The sequence below is a fragment of the Biomphalaria glabrata genome, chromosome 5, assembly GCF_947242115.1.
Source record: "Biomphalaria glabrata chromosome 5, xgBioGlab47.1, whole genome shotgun sequence".
Classification (NCBI taxonomy): domain Eukaryota; kingdom Metazoa; phylum Mollusca; class Gastropoda; family Planorbidae; genus Biomphalaria; species Biomphalaria glabrata.
In genome coordinates, this window is record NC_074715.1 from 49,387,469 (window position 1) to 49,408,334 (window position 20,866).

At 38.3% G+C, this 20,866-nt stretch overlaps 1 protein-coding gene across 8 annotated transcripts; it reads left to right on the forward strand.

Annotated features, from left to right (window-relative positions):
* Positions 1 to 2,090: 2,090 nt before the first annotated feature.
* On the forward strand, positions 2,091 to 12,166 carry LOC129926483 (neurogenic locus notch homolog protein 1-like). Of its 8 annotated transcripts, none has more exons than XM_056030791.1 (5): positions 2,091 to 2,451; positions 3,769 to 3,913; positions 6,731 to 6,788; positions 9,054 to 9,265; positions 10,816 to 12,166. In XM_056030791.1, exons 2-5 carry the CDS (start codon positions 3,781 to 3,783, stop codon positions 10,863 to 10,865), a joined length of 453 nt encoding a protein of 150 aa, XP_055886766.1. In that variant the 5' UTR covers positions 2,091 to 2,451; positions 3,769 to 3,780; the 3' UTR covers positions 10,866 to 12,166. The 8 variants fall into 8 exon arrangements, with proteins under 8 accessions (XP_055886766.1, XP_055886765.1, XP_055886760.1 ...); XM_056030790.1 differs by having other exon boundaries at positions 2,091 to 2,415; XM_056030785.1 differs by having other exon boundaries at positions 2,095 to 2,451; positions 3,351 to 3,913.
* Positions 12,167 to 20,866: the final 8,700 nt, after the last annotated feature.

The window sequence follows — 20,866 nt, forward strand, 5'->3', positions numbered from 1 at the left end:
GAGAGCCTCAGGCATCAGCGAAAGTATGTGGGAAAAACATTGCCAAAGACCGGAGTGCATGGAGACAGACTGTGCGTGCTGGGACAACCCTTGCTGAGAACAAACGCGAGACTTGAGAGCCTCAGGCATCAGCGAAAGTATGTGGGAAAAACATAGCCAAAGACCGGAGTGCATGGAGACAGACTGTGCGTGCTGGGACAACGCTTGCTGAGAACAAAAGAATTGAAGCGGCCTTAATCAAGAGTGGAAAAAAAGAAAGCTGCCCTGTCCGCTAGCCCTAAATCAGAGGCATACACATGTACGAATTGTGGCAAAGTCTGCCGTTCTAGAATTGGCTTGATTAGCCTTACCAGATTCTGCCCCGTCTCAAGATTAAGCCAAAACCAGTGACTCATTTGGGCGCATCCATTGCCTTTCGAGACAAAAGGAGCTATATATATATATATATTTCATTCAATAGATTCGCGAAAATATTAAGTCAATCAGTAGTTTACAATACATTGAATCAGCCAGGAAAATCAACGACTTGGCAGATATTAAGTCATTAACATGCATGATTAGAATGACCCCAGGGATAGGCATAGGACAAAATCATCTTCTTTTTTGAAATAACGAATGTGTTTTATGAGCTAAGATAATTGGAACTATAATATTATTTAATACTGTTTCAAATGACCAGTGACAGGAAGAGGTTAACGTGTGACCCCGACGAGATAACACAGCAGCGGGTGTTCCCTGGAATGTACATGTATAAACAGAGACAGGATGTGACGTGTCCTTACATGTTATTCCAAAAGGTACTAGCAATGTCCAGTGACAGATAGAGGTCACAACTTGTGACCCCGGCAAGATGACACTGTAGCCGATGTTTTCTGGAATCTACATGTATAAACAAAGACAGGATGTGACGTTTCCTCACGTGTTATTCCAGAAGATACTAGCAATGGTTTTTGCAATATTGGACAAGCGATTAGGGACTCTATATAAGCCAGAGAGTTAATGTGAAAGTCAGTCGTGAGTGAGTCGTCGGTACTGTTGTCTACTGTGCGAGACAGTAGAAGAGAGATGTGTACGACTCGACGCAAGTTAACTAGGGTAGAGTTAACTGGAGTGGACTACTGTCGTTAAAGTCTATACAGCGAACTACAGTGGACTTGAGCCGTTACAGTCGATACAGTCGATGTAAGACGTGTGCGGCTCTGATTCAGTAGACTTGAGTACGACTTGGTTCAGCTTTGGGAGACCTGGAGCGACACTGGGAAGTGTGTCGTTGGTCTGTTCTGTGGAATACGGCTCGATGCAAGTTGAAAAATGAATTGCAACGAAGTTGAGAAGAGATGAATTGCAACGAAGTATAGCTAACTGTAAACTGACAGGTATTGTACAGTCTTCTACGCTACATGTTACAGTAACGAATTGTTAGAGTTAATAGTCATTAAAGTTATATGAAGCTGAAAGTTGAGTCGTCAAGTTCTTTGCAGTGTTTTTATTTGTGTGTCTACTAGTACATTTAGCCAGAAGATTCAGAAATACGTAACAATAGATTACCAAGCGGAATCAATTTATTTATATACGTGGGGTTAGTACCTATATTCAAAACATTTTCAAATGTAAAACTAACCACATTGTGGTGTTCTTTTCTGAATTGTAAAAACCACTATACAGATTCGCGCCTTAGCCTTTTATTAAAAGGATTGCAAATAATAGAGTATATTTGTAAAATTGATATACATACCTCTCTAATTCTCTTAAAATGGATATTTAACGATAAATATTTGAATAATGAAAATGGTAAAGTTAGGCGCTACAATGATAGAATATTATAATATGTTTCATTGGTAATTGAGTGTTTCCCCTTGTTGGCCTACCAGTGTTAATGTGCCTATAGTTGTTTCCCCTTACGCAAATGTCTAAATGCCGTCCTATATAAACACTAATATATACAATAGGCCACCAGAAGTAACAGATGGCTGGGAATACTTACCAGTTAGCTAACAAAATAATGTATTTTTTTTTTCCTCTTTCATTTTCATGCGTACGTTGTAAAGGACAGAGGCGTGTCCCCAACATGGCGTGTCCTCTCAGGCTCAAATATATAATAGTGAAATGACTAAAAGTGACCTCTTTATGGAAAGGCTATTAATAGCACAGCGGTCTTTTATTCGTATCCACCTCTCCATATCACAGCAAATCAAATGGAATCAGTCTCAATTAGTAGCACAGCACCCCACTCGTAGTTTCCTCACCCATGAGGTGAGACTGTAGGCGTGAAATTAATTGTCCGTCATTGCCTTATGCAAGTGACGCAAAGGTTTGAGTTGAGCAGTGTTGTTGGGTCTAAGGCTGCTATATAGGGCCAACAACGCCAGTCAGTTGTAGAAGGACAGGTATGTGGCTAGACCAAGTCAGTTCAAGGTATGTTGATAGGCTCAGTCAGTTAAATTGTTAAAGGTATGTGGATAAAATCCGCCAGTTAAACTGTTAAGGATATTTGGATAGATTGTCAAACTGTTAAAAATATGTGGATAGGCTCAGTCAAATTGTTAAAGATACGCGAATAGATTTAGTTAAACTGTTAAAGATATCTGGATAGGTTCAGTCAAACTGTTAAAGATATGTGGATACGTTTAATCAAACTGATAAGATATGTGGTTAGGTTCAGTCATATTGTTAAATATATGTGGATAAATTCAGTCAGTTAAACTGTTAAAGGTATGTGGATAAATTCAGTCAGTTAAACTGTTAAAGGTATGTGGATACATTTAGCCAGTTAAATTGTTAAAGGTATGTGGATAAATTTAGCCAGTTAAACTGTTAAAGGTATGAGGAATAGGTTCAGTCAGTTAAGCTGTTAAAGATATGTGGTTAGGTTCAGTCAGTTTACCTGTTCAAAATATCTGAATAGTGTTTCGAATGACCTCAAAAAAAAAAAAAAAAAAAAAACATGCCACCTCCGTTTTTTTCGAGACGTCCCAGACTTACACCAGTACACCAGAACAATTCTTTGTAAATATGAGAGCGTTTTAATGAACTAATAGACCTAATGAAACATTTTCACACCAATATTTTGTAAGATCTACAAGCTTTTTCACCAAAACTTAAAAGTTACCTACACCAGCGGTTACCAAACTGTTCAGTTGTTGGACCCCTGTACAACCAATACGATATGAGCAGACCACTAATACAGCCTAATTTTTTCTTCCCAAATTATATTGACCTAGCGAAAGGTATAGAGTGTAAACTTCATGTGAAGTCAACTTTATTAAAAAAAAACATTTTTTTTTGTAATGATAATAATAAAAGACACACCAGAATGTAAGACAATTATTATTAAGCATAAAACATTCTAGTTTTCGCTAAAGTTTTATTTGGAGTTAAGTTGGAGTCAGGGTTGCTGCATCATAAACCAGAAATTAAATGCACAGTATTTTATGGATGTGAAAATCCTGGGTCAATCAAAGTTTCGCCAAGCCTAAGATTTACAACTAGAGTTGGCTATTCCGTTGTGAGCACAAGGAAATAGGTCCAAAATATGAAATGTGACCAATGAGGAGGGACCAGTTTAAGAAAGAAAGCGGAAACTAATCGATAAAAGATTACAATGTGTAGATATGCATGCCAACTATAAATACAAGGATTGACTGACAGGCAGATAGTAGGAACAGACTTTTTTTTTTCTACGAACATTAAGACTTTAACTTTTGATAGTAAGTTTATGTGAACGTCACCGACCTATATACGTTATTCTTATTGTTCATAACGGGACAGTTTAGTTTGAAAATGCCGAACTCTCTTGTCACTGTGGTAGTTATAGCCTGGATAACAAGAACTTTTCTGTGTCTCCCAGTGGAGAAAACTGAGTCCGTAAATGAAATTACGTTTGACTGGGACAAGTTACTCTCTGTGGATCAAGGTTAGTCCAAGTCATAGGTTTCTGTATTATCCTCATAGCCACCTGGCTGTTCCTCGTCTCTCCCCCTTGATTATACTTGGGTATACATACTCTCTCTGTATTTATTCTTTTTTTTTCCTTTCTCTTTTTTTCCTCTTGTTTTCTTTTTGTCTCTTTTGTTTTCTTTCTTTTTCTCTCTTTGAAAATCTTTTCTCTCCTATTTTTTAAAAATTTTATTCCTTTATTTATTTTTCTTTTTCTCTCCTTTCGTCTTTTGTTTCCATTCACTTTCTGTCTCTCCCTCTCTAATGAGAAAAAGATATTTGGCATGATTTCATTTGTAATGTAATGTATGCGCATCTCTCACTCTCTCTCTCTCTCTCTCTCTCTGATGAGAAAAAGAATTTGGCACAATTTCATGTGTAAATTCATGCGCTTCACACTAAGTGTGTGGGGGGGGGGGGGGGGGGGCGGTGGCTGAGTGGCTAAGCGCTCGGCTCGGCTTCCGAACCTGGGATCCTGGATTCGATTCTCGGTGAAGGCTGGGATTTTCAATTTCGGGATTTTTAGGGCGCCCCCCGAGTCCACCCAACTCTAATGGGTACCTGACTTTAGTTGGGGAAAGTAAAGGCAATTGGTCGTTGGTCATCTGCCCCATAGATCGCAAGATCTGATAGGGAAACTTACTTTTTTACTTTACACTAAGTTGCTTCCCTTTTATGCACAAGCCTAATTGGTAAAACAATGTGCCAATTGCCTGTGTTTAAGATAACACATTATACCACGTGACCTGACACTCGGTATTGTTCTGTGTGGGATTTTTTAAAAGATAACGATCTGATCTTTTTAATTTAATAAGAAGTTATAATATTATCAACCATCACGCCCTCTTTTTGTTTCTCTTTCTCTTTCGACTTTTCTCCCTAACTTTGTTTATCTATTCGTAGTCACAGGAAATACTGCATTCCTCTTTCATCTTTGCACTCGAAGACAAGTCTTCTTATTATTATTCTATTCAATATAATACATTAAACTAAAAAAAAAAAAGAGAAAGCGATCTGGAAAATGTTGTGGCGATATCATCATCATCTTTCCTTTGCGTTCCTCGTGGAACTCAGTAAAAACACGCCACTCTCCACGGTCTCTTGCTTTCCAACTCTTTCCTGTCCTCTCGGCTTCCTCTAGTATACTGATTCGCCATGGTTTTTTTTTTTTGACTTCCTCTACGTCTTGTTCCCTGGAGGTTCCACTCTGTCTAGCTCTGTTGTTGGAATCTTTTCTAAGGGTGTGATCAATCCATCTCCACTTCCTCTCTAAGATCTGCACCTCTATATTTTTCTGTCCACTCATCTCCCACAGTTTGGTGTTTTCTAATTTGTCGTACCAGTGTATTTTTAAGATATTTCTCAGGCATCTGTTGATGAAGGTCTGTACTTTTTTTTTTGTTGTGGCTTCAGTTGTTCTCCATATTTCAGAACCATACAGTAGGACCGCCTTGTGGCGTTATGCGGCAACCTAATGCAAAACGTATAAGGAAATATAAAAAAGTGGAAGTTCGGTAGACATTTTGAAATAGCCACATAAACGAAACAATGTCAAAAACCCTATAATAAAAGTTCACGGTTGCGAGCTAAATAAAAAAAAAATATTTTGTGCTCCAAGCGAAATGGCTTAGAAAGTTTATTTAACAGTCCTTAAAGAGTGCACACAAATTATCGTTTACTTTTAAAAGACATAGTGTTAATTGTTTGCCAAATGTTTGACATGTTTCGGATGTTCCTTCAAAGTTGAAGGTAATTTACTTTCTAGTCCAAACCTCTCACAGGATGACGGGGGATGGGAGCGGGCAGGGTTTGAATCCGGGCCCATAGATAAGTTCGAACAACAGTCCAGGGCGCACACCGCACGACCATGTGTGTGTGTATAGTGTCACACATAACGGCTGACTGGTAGTGAAAGTAGTCAGTACTATTAGGTCACAGCGAGTGTACTGTAGGTTAATTATGCAGATTTTGTAGACAAAACATTAATTTGCATAAAAGGTATACACTATTATATAAATGTGAAATATCCAACGCAAGAGATAAGTCATTGTTCACGGCCAATGGTCATTGTTCACGTTAGCTCGGTCATTGTATCAAATAGCCATTGTTACAAGTATTCAGTATTGGATTGATAAAAATTCCTAATACTAGATATTACTATTCTGCAATGGATTATTCTGTGGCGTAGCTAGGGTGGGAGAGGTGGGGGAGAGGGCCCCACTTGAGGAGGGGCCCAAAAATGAGTGTTTCCTACATTAAATATTTCGCATAATACATGGGCCCCTAAGATGTCAAGCCCCCGGGCCCCCAAGTGATGACAAATTCCTAGCTACGCCCCTGGAATTATTGATCATATGTATCTCTTCTGCCTTATTTCTCAACTACATTATTTTATGTCAGCCATGTTATCATTTTGTGATTTATATTTTGGACTATTTGCTTTGTTGAACTGAGTTTGAAGGCATGAAACTCAAGATAATCATATTCAGTGCTGTATTTCGTCAGTGTATCCTAGCTGTGTGCTTTGTAGACTAAAAGGCATCTCCGAATTCGCGTATGTCATATGATTGTGGAGACAATACAAAGTTCTCTCCAAAACTAAAATCGCGACACGTCGCTTATCATCACATCCTACAATCTGCACACAAGAAACACTGAAATTGCTATTTATAGTTGTCTGCCATAGATAGGAATCTTCTTTATTGTCATATTGTTATTTTAACTTTTTTTTTTTGACAATGAAAACATTTTTTTTAGAAAAATTAATCGAATAAATTTAAATGTCTACATTCAGTGAGCGAGCCAAGGCCAATAACCATTGATCATCATTGTGCTAACATCACTAATGTAAAGTAAGTAAAATTTTAATTATATTTATTCAATAATTCAAACCAGAAAGTTAACAAAAATTATACATATAAATATTTCTTATATTCAAAATTCATTAGTATTGATGGGCTATTTGACATCTAAACATGAAAGACTGATATATTATTTGGCCACTCGCTGCTGCTGCTCCTGTATACATCTGCGACTACTTCTGTGTGTGTATGTGTCCTAGAACTGTTGGACTTTACTACTTAGTAAATAAAGACACTGATCTTCAAAACTCAGAAGATCATGCTTTTCGTTTGACATGAAATCCCATCTGGCTTGTATGTCTAGGGCTGGAAAAGGGACAAGAAAAGTAAACCGAGAACTATGAACAATTCTGAACAAAAGTTCCTGCATTTGTTGTTGTGATACCATAATTTATTTATTTTTAATGCAATGTATCTTTTGGAAAGTGAATTTAAAAAAATATTCTCTTTAGAAGTAACGTTTGCTATGTTGCTATGTTGATGGTTTGAATTATTTATTAGAATAATAATAATTATAATAATAATAATTTATTTATAAAGCGCTGTTAACAAACAAAATGTAGGCTCAAGGCGCTGTAATAACATCACAAACACAAACACGACAGCCGGGGTTATAAACTAATCTAAAAAAGTTTTAAACAAGTAGGTCTTAATGTTCTTCTTAAAAGTGGTATAGCATGTTGTCTGTCTGAGATCAATGGGGAGTGAGTTATAAACCTTTGGTCCGTGCACTGAAAAAGCCGCAGACCGTAGCTTTTGAGGGAGAAACGTGGCACCACTAAAAGCGTTGAGTCCATTGAGCGCAGGAGTAATTAGTTCTCTAAGGTACAGGGGCATCTCATTGTTATATATACACTGATGACACTGAAGCTAGATAACCATTACACTGTGAATCGCGGTATTGTTGTTATACTTATAATTTATTTTACCAATTTCCTTATTATAACTTTTCATTTATTTTCATCTTGATAATATGTTTTCTATTATTATTTGTGATTTTAACTGCCTTTGTATTACTTGTGCTTGTGGCAAAACAAATAAAATTGCTCACTTGGTCTCTTGCTTCGCTAAGCTGTGGCCTGTGAGCTACTTGAAGTCAGTTTGACCTTAGGTGCTCATTAGGTCATTAGGACGAGACATTCTTCAGGAACCAGCCGAGCTTAAAACAAACTGGAATCGGACAAAAAGTCTAAGTACCTCGGGATCGCGGTGGCCGAGTGGTAAAGCGCTTGGCTTCTGAACGGAGAAGTCCCTGATTCAAATCTCGGTAAAGACTAGGATTTTTAATTTTGGGATTTTAAGGGTGCCCCTGATTCCAGCGCTCCCCTAAACTACCTAGCTGTCTAGAGAAAGGCCTCAACAATACTTTTTTGAGTGCTTTTTTCGCTGAAGGTCGAGAAACACTGCTTTTAAAAAAAAATATATATATTATATATTTTCTGTACGCTAGGGCTAGGGTTTACTGGGCGTTAGGGTCAGGGCCTATGCTGTCGCAGGCCCCGCGCTAATTCTAAGTGTACATTATTATTATTATAGCTTTTATATAGCGCTACATTCATGCTTATATTATAGCATGCTCAGAGCGCTTTTGGTCCAATCTCATTTGTGGACCAGTGGGGGGGAGGGGGTATCTAGGAGTTGGTTTTCCTCTTTAGACGCTCAGTAAACACAACTCTGCCCGAGTCGGGTGTCGAACCTCGAACCTCCAGCCCCCTTCTAGGTAGCCAAGCCAAGTTCAAGCGCACTTGGCCTCTCGACCACGCTTCCCATTAAATTAAACCATTATAACGTATATAAAACAGGGTTTTCGCGACCTCCTGATTTTCCAGGGCCTCAAGGAAATCTCATGAAAAGGCAAAATATACGATAAAGTTCTGAACTTTTTTTGAATTTATTCAAATCTCCTGAAGAATAGACGAAATTGACATTTTGGGGCGCCAATAAATAAAAAGTGGCATTGCGAGCTTTCATTTGATAAAAATTTATTGCTAAGACGAAAGTAGGCCTATTTTCTAATTAAAAAAAAATAATTTTGACATTATGCTTATCCCTACCCAGACTAGGCCCCGCGCGATCCGTTTCGCATAGGGCCCCGCAAATGCTAGGGCCGGCCCTGGTTAGGGTTTTGAAAAAATAGCCCCCCCCCCCTCTCCAAAGTTCTGGATCCGCTAGTGAGTCTACCTGTTCTACTACTGTTGATCAGATCGACGGAAATTGTTATACACAAAGTTTACGTCTGATTCTTTCTTGTCCCAGGTGTACAGATCCTTACTTTTGTATTGACATGTTATACTGTGAGTGTGAGCCTGGTTGGTACGGTGTGTACTGCCAAGTGCCCTGTACACTGCGCTGTGTTCATGGCAGCTGCAGCGTGGCCAGAGATCTTAACTCTTTGATGGACATCGCCTTCTGTAACTGCCCACCTGGCTGGGAAGGGGAGCTGTGTGACCATATCGCGCAGGTGAAAGGTAAGTCAATGTTGAACACGTCAATGTTAGTGGTATAATAACAGGTATTGTATCCTCATCAACTATGAGGGCGAATGATTTAAATCTCATGATCAATGAGGGTGTTATATGCCAAGTACAATGACAAACCAATTTACTTCTTCAAGGAAACCATTTGAGTTTGGGAGTCCAAAATAAAAAAAAAAATCTCAAAGCTTAAAATCCTTATCTTCATCGAGACTCGAACTCGAAACCCTTTGGTTTGGAAGCGAAGTGCTTTACCACTTTGTCACCAGCTTAATGTTCCCAACTTTTTTTTTTTTTTTGCCTATGGGCCAAATAAATTTCCGAAGTGTGTCGACGAGAACGGGCTGTCCAGTGGAACCTGACTTCTAAAGGCCTGAATCGGCCCACAGACTGTAGGATGGGCATCAATCTGAATAAAGTTTCCTGGTGAGTCATAAATGATCTAAACTAATGGCATGTCACGTTTTATTCCCATGTTCGACTCCTGGTGAAGACTTGGACTTTTAATTTCGGGCACCCCTGAGTCCAGCCAGCTCTAATGTACCTGACCTGTCCCGTGCTGGTCACATGACACCCTAGTTAACCGAGGGGCATAAAAACGGAAGACCTTTATATCTATCTCTATTGATCCCAAAGTCTGAATGGCGAACTTTACTTTTTTTTTGTTATTGTTAACCCATTACCGTCTAACTCGTAGATTTAGAATTGAATTATATGCTCAGAACATCGACAAGCTGTTGCAATTTTCAAAGCTGAGGCTTTGTCCCAGTTATAAGCTTACTTATTTGTTCCGTGCAAAAGATTCAAATTTTTTAAGCGTTCAATAACTCTTCTAACTTGCCTACAGTGTGGAAACTGGATGAACATATCTTTAATTCTAATTAAAATAAAATAAGCATGTATGTATCTATAGTAACTTATTCGGATACGCAGGGTGACTTTGAATTTTCATCTGAGCATAAACTATCAATATTGTATTTTTTACTTATATGTCATAACGAAGCAGCTTTTACAATTGGTGGCAGCCAGGGCCGGTCCTAGCAATTACGGGGCCCTATGCGAAACGGATTACGCGGGGCCTAGTCTGGGTAGTGATAAGCATAAAGTCAACATTAAGATTAGTATTAGAAAATGCATTCGTCTTTACAATAAATTTTTATTAAATGAAAGCTGACAATGCAGTTTTTATTTTATCGCGCGTAGGATCGGCACCCCAAAATGACAATTTTGTCTATTTTTCAAGAGATCTTTATGAGCTTTCAGAAGATTTTTAATTTCAGGAGATTTCCAGAACTTTTTGGTATATTTTGCAATTACAATAGGTTTCCACTAACCCTTGGAAAATCAGGATGCCGCGCAAAACATATTATTATATATAAGTTATAATGTTTTAAATGTAATAATTTACCCCTAGAATTAGCGCGGGGCCTATGAAAGTGCGGGGCCCACTGCGACCGCATAGGTTGCAGTGGCCTAAGTCCGGCCCTGGTGGCAGCCAACATTTTCATTTCCTTCTATAAGTTTTTTTATTGTTATATTCACAGCGCCATTTTCGTTTGGACACAGCCAACTGCAACCAACGATTGTGACGTAACAACAACCGCACAAGTCAACTTGTTGATAAAAGACAACTGCCTGTCCTGGTCGTGCCAATAATACGGGGTTTAGATAAAACTAGAAATAGTGCAGCATTGTTTTGAGATTGTTAAGAAACAGAATCAGCTGTTCTAAGATGCAAAGAACAACTTGTTTCAAAAACTACTTTGATTAAATGGGATTGTCATTTTTAATACCTTACATTTTGGTTAAACGCATGTATGCCATAAAAATAGCCTAATTATAGTTACGTAACATTAGAGGCGCGGTGGCTGAGCGGTAAGGCGTTTGGCTTCTGAACCAGGTTTGAATCCTGGTGAAGTCTGGGATTTTTAATTTCGGGATCTTTGGGCGCCTTTGAGTTCACCCAGCTCTGATGGGTACCTGACATTAGTTGGAGAAAAGGCGGTTGGTCTTTGTGCTGGCCACATGCCTCCCTCGTTAACCGCAGGCCACAAAAACTTATCACAAGGTCTGAAAGGATAACGGTTTTTAACATTAGAGGCGTTAAAAAAATTAAGTTTTATAAACTAATCTCAATTTTTTTTTTGTTGCTAAATGCTAAGGGATATTTTCAGAACCTATCGTCATTTAAGCTTTGGCTTTAATCACAAATGCTAGTTAGTCCACTCCGATATGTTTTGTTTTGTTTTGTTTTATAAGTTACTGCGAGACCAGTCGTCATAGAAGGCCTGAACATTGACCTGCAACGTCACAACCTGTGGGTCGTTTAGACCAATAGCCCGTTGCCACGTCACAGGTCTGTACGGCGTGGCAACGAGCTATTTGTCTCCACTGCCCACAGGTTTGCGACATTGCAAGTCACTGTTGAGGCCTTCTTTAACGTCCTTCTGCATGACGTCAGGGGATTGCAGAGGAAAGGGTTGGAACTTGGACCTTTCGTGACAACAGTCCGAAGCAGATACCACACGACCAGACAGCCACCATATTAGTCTATTGGGCAGATAAGAGTTTTTGATGATTATAAGCAAACGGAGGTGTTAAGAAAGCCACCATAACGACCAGCGGTCATTGCTTGTCCAAGCTCATATAGACCTTAACTCTTTCTCTCCTAACTGACGATACCAGCGTTGATTCCACTAGAATGTGGTAAATAATTACGGAGAGAAAGAGTTAATTTACATACATCTAGTGTGGATATTCAAAACAAGAAAAACATAAAAGATACTTTTTAAAAAACCTTATATTAAGTGTAGTTGATTCAATTAGTTTGATCTATAATGTAATTATAGTATAATTGACTTAATAAATATGTGCGATTAAAAATATTTGTATCAATTGTTTTTGTTTAACTTATAGATGTCTCAAAGTGCTATGATCCTAACACTTGTCTGGACCAGTTGTGAAAGGGGAGGGAAGAAGATGTAATCTTTGTGAATGTTTACATCATCGCTTTCTAAATGCATAAAAAAAATGTTCACTCAGGGCTCAAGAGTTAACAAGGGGACTAATTCAACTTACCGCCACATCTGTCAAGACGATTTCTATCCTTTGTTCAAGATACCAAACTAAAGAAAAGTAATTACAAATAGTTAATTAACTAATTGGTTTTTTTTTTTTATATTGAATCTTGTGTTGTTAGGTAAAAGAAATAATTGTGCAAAATTTCAGCTTGATTCGAGATTAGGTGTGGGAGAAATAACGTGTACAAACATTTTACTAGACAGACAGACAGACTGGCACAGTGAGCTGATATAAGCTTTGTAAAAAAAAATCCGGTTCCATGATTTAAACGTTACATATGTAATTAAGAATCGTGTATGTCCAGATCTCATACTATGCAATAAAGCAATTAAATTTTTTGCAGTTAGAGACTGAAGCTAAGGACAGTTGTCATTATTTTGTATAGGTCAGCTTTTTTAAAATTGTGTCAGTACATGTAGTCTAGTTATTACACTATTTTTTGTTAGTAAAAAAAAAAGACGCCAGGTCTTTCTAAATAGGCCAGTCACAATTGCGTAGGTATTAACTGTACTTCAGTAGCTCTAATAGTAAGTCTATGATCGTGATGTGTTATTTGTAGACTTTTATCAAGCCATGGGCTGAAGCCAGATGTTGATGGATCAATGTTGAAGCTCGACAGTGGTGACCCAAATACGCTCTATCTACAAAACTACAACATTTTGAATTTTGTTTGCAGTCGGTCCACTCTTCTATATCCCCGCATTTCAGCGTATTTTATCGTTATAACCATTAGTACACTAAGTAGCAGCAGTAGGCCTAGTTCAATGAATACTAAACACCTTTTAAATATAACATTGCGCCTAAAAAGCTATTCCCTGATGTTGCTTTCATTAATATTATTATACAATAGCAGCTGTTGTTTAATTTTTTTTTTTCAATATAGTTGAGAGATTGTCACTTGTGTTGAGAAGGTTGTGAGTCTGTTGACTTGAGATGATGTTTGTGAATTAATACAAATGTAAAAATGTAATACCATTCATAAATTACGTTTTATTTGTATTTATTTGCTGCCCAGGCCATACGTGCGACACGGTTAGTCCCAGGGAAGTCTATGTGGTCATGGCGATTGTGATTTATAAATATGACAAAAATCTTCAAGTGAAATTTCTGTTTTCATTTTTTATTAATTATGTTATTGATAAAATTGGTTTCTAGAAGAGACAACTGGAGTAATATATGGGTCTTCCAAAGTACACAATCTATTGCGTAGCATGCAATTTGGTTACCATTAAGCCATTTCTCCCCAACCTCAAAATCCTCTTGTTCCAAAAAGTTAAAAACGAAACCGACTTTAAAATAAAAGAAACAAATCCCCTCAAAAAGAGATACAGTAATAACAAGCGCGCGCTAAAAATGATGACACAAAAAAAAAAGAATGATTAGATAATTAAGTCCTTCGCGTCTCCTCGTGTCATACATATAAGAGATTGTGGCGGTTTTGAATGAATTCAGTTCCATATGGCACCCCACCTGGGGATCCTTTTTGATTCTCTATGGTCCTATTCTTTTCATCTTACAAAGTTTGACTTCAGTTGAGGCTAGGAAGCGTGTCCAACTAACAATAGAAAGATCAGTAACTTTAACTTATACACAATCTAGAACTGATACAAAGATAAAATCAACTCTCTAAGACTCTGAAATACCTTGAACGTATACACAACCTACAATTGATACAAAGATGAAATCAACTCTCTAAGACTCTTAAAAATATATTGAACGTATACATAACCTAGAACTGTTACAAAGATAAAATCAATTCTCTAAGACTCTGAAATATCTTGAACGTATACACAACCTAGAACAGATACAAAGATCAAATCAACTCTCTAAGACTGAAATATCTTGAACGTATACACAACCTAGAACTGATACAAAGATCAAATCAACTCTCTAAGACTCTGAAATATCTTGAACGTATACACAAACTAGAACTTATACAAAGATGAAATCAACTCTCTAAGACTCTGAAATACCTTGAACGTATACACAAACTAGAACTTATACAAAGATAAAATCAACTCTCTAAGACTCTGAAATATCTTGAACATATACACAACCTAGAACTGATACAAAGATAAAATCGACTCTCTAAGACTCTGAAATATCTTGAACGTATACATAACCTAGAATTGATACAAAGATAAAATCAATTCTCTAAGACTCTGAAATATCTTGAACATATACACAACCTAGAATTGATACAAAGATGAAATCAACTCTCTAAGACTCTGAAATACCTTGAACGTATACACAACCTAGAATTGATACAAAGATAAAATCAATTCTCTAACAATCTATCCTTTTTTGATCATCTTCAGCTGTTGCATGTTCATACTCGGATCGTATTGACACATCTAATTGAAAAATTCACTTCCGGTGATGATGTCATAAAGTTTTCTTTGATGTAAAATAATAACAATAATAATCACTAGGCTCTACAATAAAACTCTACATTGACGCCAGTGATGCACACAAAAAAAAAAAAAGTAAACAAGGGAGAAAGATGGCACAGTTACAGGGGATCTCAAATTTCATAGAGCAAGGGTTGACAACTGCAAGGCCCTCATCCACAAGGATAACCAAAGGGGTCACCCTCGTATCAGGATGGACGAACTTTGTGTTGATCGTCTTATTTATTACTCCCCTTAGGAGAGAAATTTTGAATACACATAAAACATTTGTTTACGTTCAACGGTTCGCACACAATTTATTCTTTTTTTTTTTTTTGCTGTGTAGATGCAACAAAATATCTTTCATTTTATAAATCTAAAATGTAAGTATAATAAGATAACTAAATACATTATAAACCAACACGCCTGTACTTCCATCTAGTGTATAGGCCACCTTCAGCGAAGTGCAGTAGGGCGCCGGCACCATTACCCCGTTGGAGGTTAGAAAGGCTTTTATCCAACCACCAGGCCTAGACATGGGGCTCTTCACCCCTGTCCTGTCTGAGGGCTCCCAACAGTAGACGGTCATATCGGTAGACTGGGCCAGGCCGGACCGTGCCGTGTACACAGCGCACCGTCTCCGTTCCTGGGCCCCACTCGTTTATAAGTGGCCGAGAACAGTGCTGACTTCGGGGAGCTTGTCTCATATTCCTATACTGTAACCGCCACTGTTCCGTGCAAAGACCGTCACTCCAGCTAACGGGATACTGATGACGGCCCACTTGTGGAACGGCGTGGCGGACTTTTTGGACTGGGTTCCGGGCGTTTTTTCCATCCCAACCCCGAGTGAGAGAAAAAAACAACAACAAAAGCTCACCCAGGGATACCCGGCCGGGCCTGGTTCGCTACTCGTACTTAGCCTATCTAGTTTCCACCACTAGACGTTTCCACCGGAGGCGCCACGCTGAGGCGACGGGTAGCTGGAATTCCTCCGGGTATGGGCCACCACCAAGCTTCACCAGGCGTCCCGGGCTTGGGCGAGTCTCACCAACTGACTCTAAGTCATTCTTAGATACTTGGTTTTTTTTTATACATCCAAGCTTAACCCAGCTATTGGGTCATATATTTGCAGGTAAGAACCAGTAGTGATGGCCCGTTACTTCCCCTGCACACCTACCTCAAATATAAGAAATGAATTAATCTGAAGTGTAACACTACATCATTACATTATTCATTATCGGTGTTATATCCTGTTAATTTTCAGTATAACACAACAGTAATGTTATTGCAGGACGTCATATTATAGATTTCTTGCTGACAACTATTGCACCCCGTCCAAAGAACAAATACAAATACAAATAAATTATATTGCAAAACTGCGCATTAAAAAACAGTCATAATTAAGGATATTGCAAGTCACCCTTACTGTTAATTTCGCATTTAGTCATTAGTTAAGTCACCACAAACACATTTCTCATTTTAAAGATCACAGACGTTCCTTCAACAGAGAAGATACTTACGTCCAACGTGTCTCCATGCGTCAATGTAGTCGTGTCTGTTAATTAGATACTACTAGGTCATTGGTTTTACTGGCTGATTCAGGCAACCCGTACCGTGTTCTAAACAAAAACAAAATTTAATAAAATACTCAGAAAGACACAAAGATAAAGGCACATTCCTCGTTCCATATGCTAGGACAAATTTGTACAAATACTCCTTCTTCCCTAGTGCTATTAGGGCATGGAATGGGTTGCCTGAGCTAGCCAGGAAAACCAGTGACTTGACAGAATTTAAGTCATTGGTTAATATGCATGACTAAATGCATGACGCGTAGGACGTAATCATCTTCTTTTTTGAAGTAACATCATATATAAGATAAGAAGACTCTTGGGAAGAAGGAGCACTTTTGCGAAATTGTCCTAGCATATTGAATAAAGAAATATGCCATTATCTTTGCATCTTTCTGAGTATTTTTTTTGGTTAGATTTCGTGTTTTTTTTTGTATCTGTAAGTTATGGCTCACTGTTATTGCTACTTTACTTTTTGAGAGCTTTGTCCTGAAGTGCCTCTACTTATGCTGTTACTTAAGTCATATGGGAACATTCGTTTGTTGTGTATCTCTTGTCAGAGACTTGTCACTGGGTAGACAGTTACTCATCAAAGGACTGGACATAGCCCCCACTTTAAACACTTAAGTATACAAAGCCAGATACTCAAACAAGACGGGTAGTTGAAGGATGAACTAAACCAGTGTTTCCCGAACTGAGTTCCGCGTAACCCTAGTGTACCTCGAGGCCTGACTATGTGTTCCACGAACTACTGGAATTATTAACTAGCAGGCCTTGACGTGAAAATTAATCTCTAAGTAAAAGCAGAAAAGAAAAAGAAAATTCTTGGTAACAAAATAAATTCTACAAAATCACCATGAACTTTGAACTGTTCTAGATTCTGACTCTAATTTTAAACAAAGATACAATAAAAGATCAGCCAGTAAGTGATTTCTGGAGAGTACCACAATATTTTAACTCTTTCTCTCCTAATTGAGGATACTATCGTTGATTTGACCTCATGTAATTAAATTTATGTTTAATTTTAATAAACTTTACTTTGTGTTATATAAAAAGAGCATGCATTCCCCTTTAACTCTATACCAACTAAAATATTTTTGATAACAAACAAAATTTTTTATTGAAGCTTAATCATAACATGGTAGTGAAATAGTAATGAGCCAATTGAAGAGTTCCATCAGAATGTGAAAAAAAAATTACAGAGAGAAAGAGTTACAACAGGCTGCTCGTTTTTATTTTTGCTTCAGTTTCATACAATCTGTGAGAAGGAGGCGCGGTGGCTGAGTGGTAAAGAGCTTGACTTCCAAAAAGAGGGGTCAGGGTTTGAATCCTGGTAAAAAAACAAGGATTTTTAATTTCGGGATCTCTTAAAGTCCACGCAGCTCTAATGGGCACCTGACATTAGTTGTGAAAAAGTAAAGGCGGTTGGTCGTTGTGCTGGCCACATGACACCCTCGTTATCAGAAACAGATGAAATATTCATCTGCCCCATAGATTACATGGTCTGAAAGGGGGGACTACTTACAACAATCTTTGAGAAGCATACTTTTCTTCAGTTGCAATTACTATAGAAACTAGCGTGACTCCATACCGGATATAGAATTTAATTCAACATCGTGCCCAAGATCAAGAAGCTCTTTAAGAACACAATGTTTTATACTTAAACAGTGGCGTAGCTAGGGAGGGGGGAGAGTTTGAAGATCCCCCCGGGCCCCCACTTGAGGGGGGGGGGCCTAAATGAGTGAACGAAATTTTTTTTTTAAATAAATAAAATATTAGGTCACTGTCATGTAATCTTGCTTTTCACGTTGTTATATAAGTCGGTGACCCTGTGGCGTGTATTCCACACAGGTTATTAACACTTTCCATGCGGGGTTACTCTCAATTTCAAGGAGTAGCGCTGACTAGTGCCGCGTTACTCTCAGGAAGTAGTAGTTTAGGGTAGTTTTATTTCATCATCCTTATTATTTAAGAAGAAACCTGATAAGAGCACTGAAACCAAAGGAGACCATGAACGTGTCGAAGAAAAGTTTCACTATTCAGATGATTCATATAAAGATACTGCAGTCGAAGAAATGAAAATGTCTCTAATCTTTAATAACGCAGCCACAATGAGTGTCCGTCTGTCTGTCCTGCAGAAACGTCTCTTAGACATAAATCCAAAGGCAACATTGCTGAACAGTGATAATCACTCTCTCTCTCAACCTGACACATCTTCATTCTGCTTTTCCTCCCATTCTTTTGTGATGGTGTTGTAAGATTGTCTAAACTCTAAAGATTAGGAAGAAGGAGGAGGAGGGGGTGGGGGTCAATTCACCTTGAAGGTGTGGTGCAGTTCACAACGTAATCCCATGGCCCATCCTTGGTGCAGGAAGTGGGCTAGAGTTTGGGGTTGTATTGTCTGTCTGTGACACTGTACCGAGTTACTTAACGTGCACCTCAAGTACATGTCTGAAGAGGATAGTTTAGAAACAATCAGGCGTGACGAAGGGATGACAAAAAAACAAAAGGAACTTATAGACTCAATGAAACAAACAAATAAAAATATTATATGTAAAATACATTTTTCTCTATATGCAAATAACAAGTTGTTTGTTTGTTAGTAAGAATACAGAACAAGATTGTTTTTTCAAAGGCCTATAAATATTGTGAACAAGTTGAGAGAGAGAGAGAGAGAGAACGAGAGAGAGAGAGAAAGAGAGAGAGAGAAAGAGAGAGAGAGAAAGAGAGAGAGAGAGAGAAAGAGAGAGAGAAAGAGAGAAAGAAAGAGAGAGAGAGAAAGAGAGAGAGAGAGAGAAAGAGAGAGAGAGGTAAGATCTTGGAATTGTCTAAGTCTAAATTCATATTTCTAGGTTTGAACCTATCAGCCTACTGTCACATTCTGTCTTGAAGACAATGTTGACAATGTGAGGACCATGGTAAACTTAACATTGGAAACAAATAGATCTGTATCAGGAACACAATTTATATCTTCCCTTCGTTCAATAAGGATCTCATCACAAGGACCTTCCACCATGATGCAAGGGATGGTTTTAGAGAAAATCAAACCAAGCCTTTTAATTTTTAAATCCAGTGTTTGTGATGCTTTGAACACGAATCGTATTTTGTAAAAAGAGCGACGTACACTTGTAGTCAAATATTTTATCTTATATAATACAGACGTTACTTCAAAAAAGAAGATGATTAAGTCCGACGCGTCATGCATTTAGTTATGCATATTAACCAATGACTTAAATTCTGCCAAGTCACTGGTTTTCCTGGCTAGCTCAGGCAACCCATTCCATGCTCTAATAGCACTAGGGAAGAAGGAGCATCTGTACACAATTGTCCTAGCATATGGAACGAGGAATGTGCCTTTATCTTTGTGTCTTTCTGATAATTTTAAATAAAATTTGTTTTTGAATTTGAAGATTATGGTTTAGTGTTTTATGTATAATTGCTACTTTACTTGTGAGTCTTCTATCCTATCTATACTACACTATAAACATTAGTTTAATTACAGTGCAAACTAGATGCAAATTTTAAACTGTCGTCGATTATCGATCAATAGAGAGAACAAAGTGTTACGAAAACATGTACTGAAAAAAGAAATGCTTACTAAATATATTAATAGCCGAAGTTCACTATAGATTGAAATAAATATTTTAGACCTGTATCTATGTCTGGTAGTTTTGAACAGAATATTATTTTATATATTTCATTAAAAAATGTAGTTGTTATCTTAGGGCCTCAGAAGGAACTGATACGGCGCTGGTCACGATAGAAGACTATCACCACATCATTAACTGGCATAAATAAAAGTTTTTAGTAGGCCCCAGCACTGACCTACTTTATAGTAGGCCTCAACACTGACCTGCTCTATAGTAGGCCTCAACACTGACCTGCTCTATAGTAGGCCTCAACACTGACCTGCTCTATAGTAGGCCTCAACACTGACCTGCTCTATAGTAGGCCTCAACACTGACCTGCTCTATAGTAGGCCTCAACACTGACCTGCTCTATAGTAGGCCTCAACACTGACCTGCTCTATAGTAGGCCTCAACACTAACCTGCTTTATAGTAGGCCTCAACACTGACCTGCTCTATAGTAGGCCTCAACACTGACCTGCTCTATAGTAGGCCTCAACACTGACCTGCTCTATAGTAGGCCTCAACACTGACCTGCTCTATAGTAGGCCTCAACACTGACCTGCTCTATAGTAGGCCTCAACACTGACCTGCTCTATAGTAGGCCTCAACACTGACCTGCTCTATAGTAGGCCTCAACACTGACCTGCTCTATAGTAGGCCTCAACACTGACCTGCTCTATAGTAGGCCTCAACACTGACCTGCTCTATAGTAGGCCTCAACACTGACCTGCTTTATAGTAGGCCTCAACACTGACCTGCTTTATACTAGGCCTCAACACTGACCTGCTCTATAGAAGGCCTCAACACTGACCTGCTCTATAGTAGGCCTCAACACTGACCTGCTCTATAGTAGGCCTCAACACTGACCTGCTCTATAGTAGGCATCAACACTGACTTGCTCTATAGTAGGCCTCAACACTGACCTG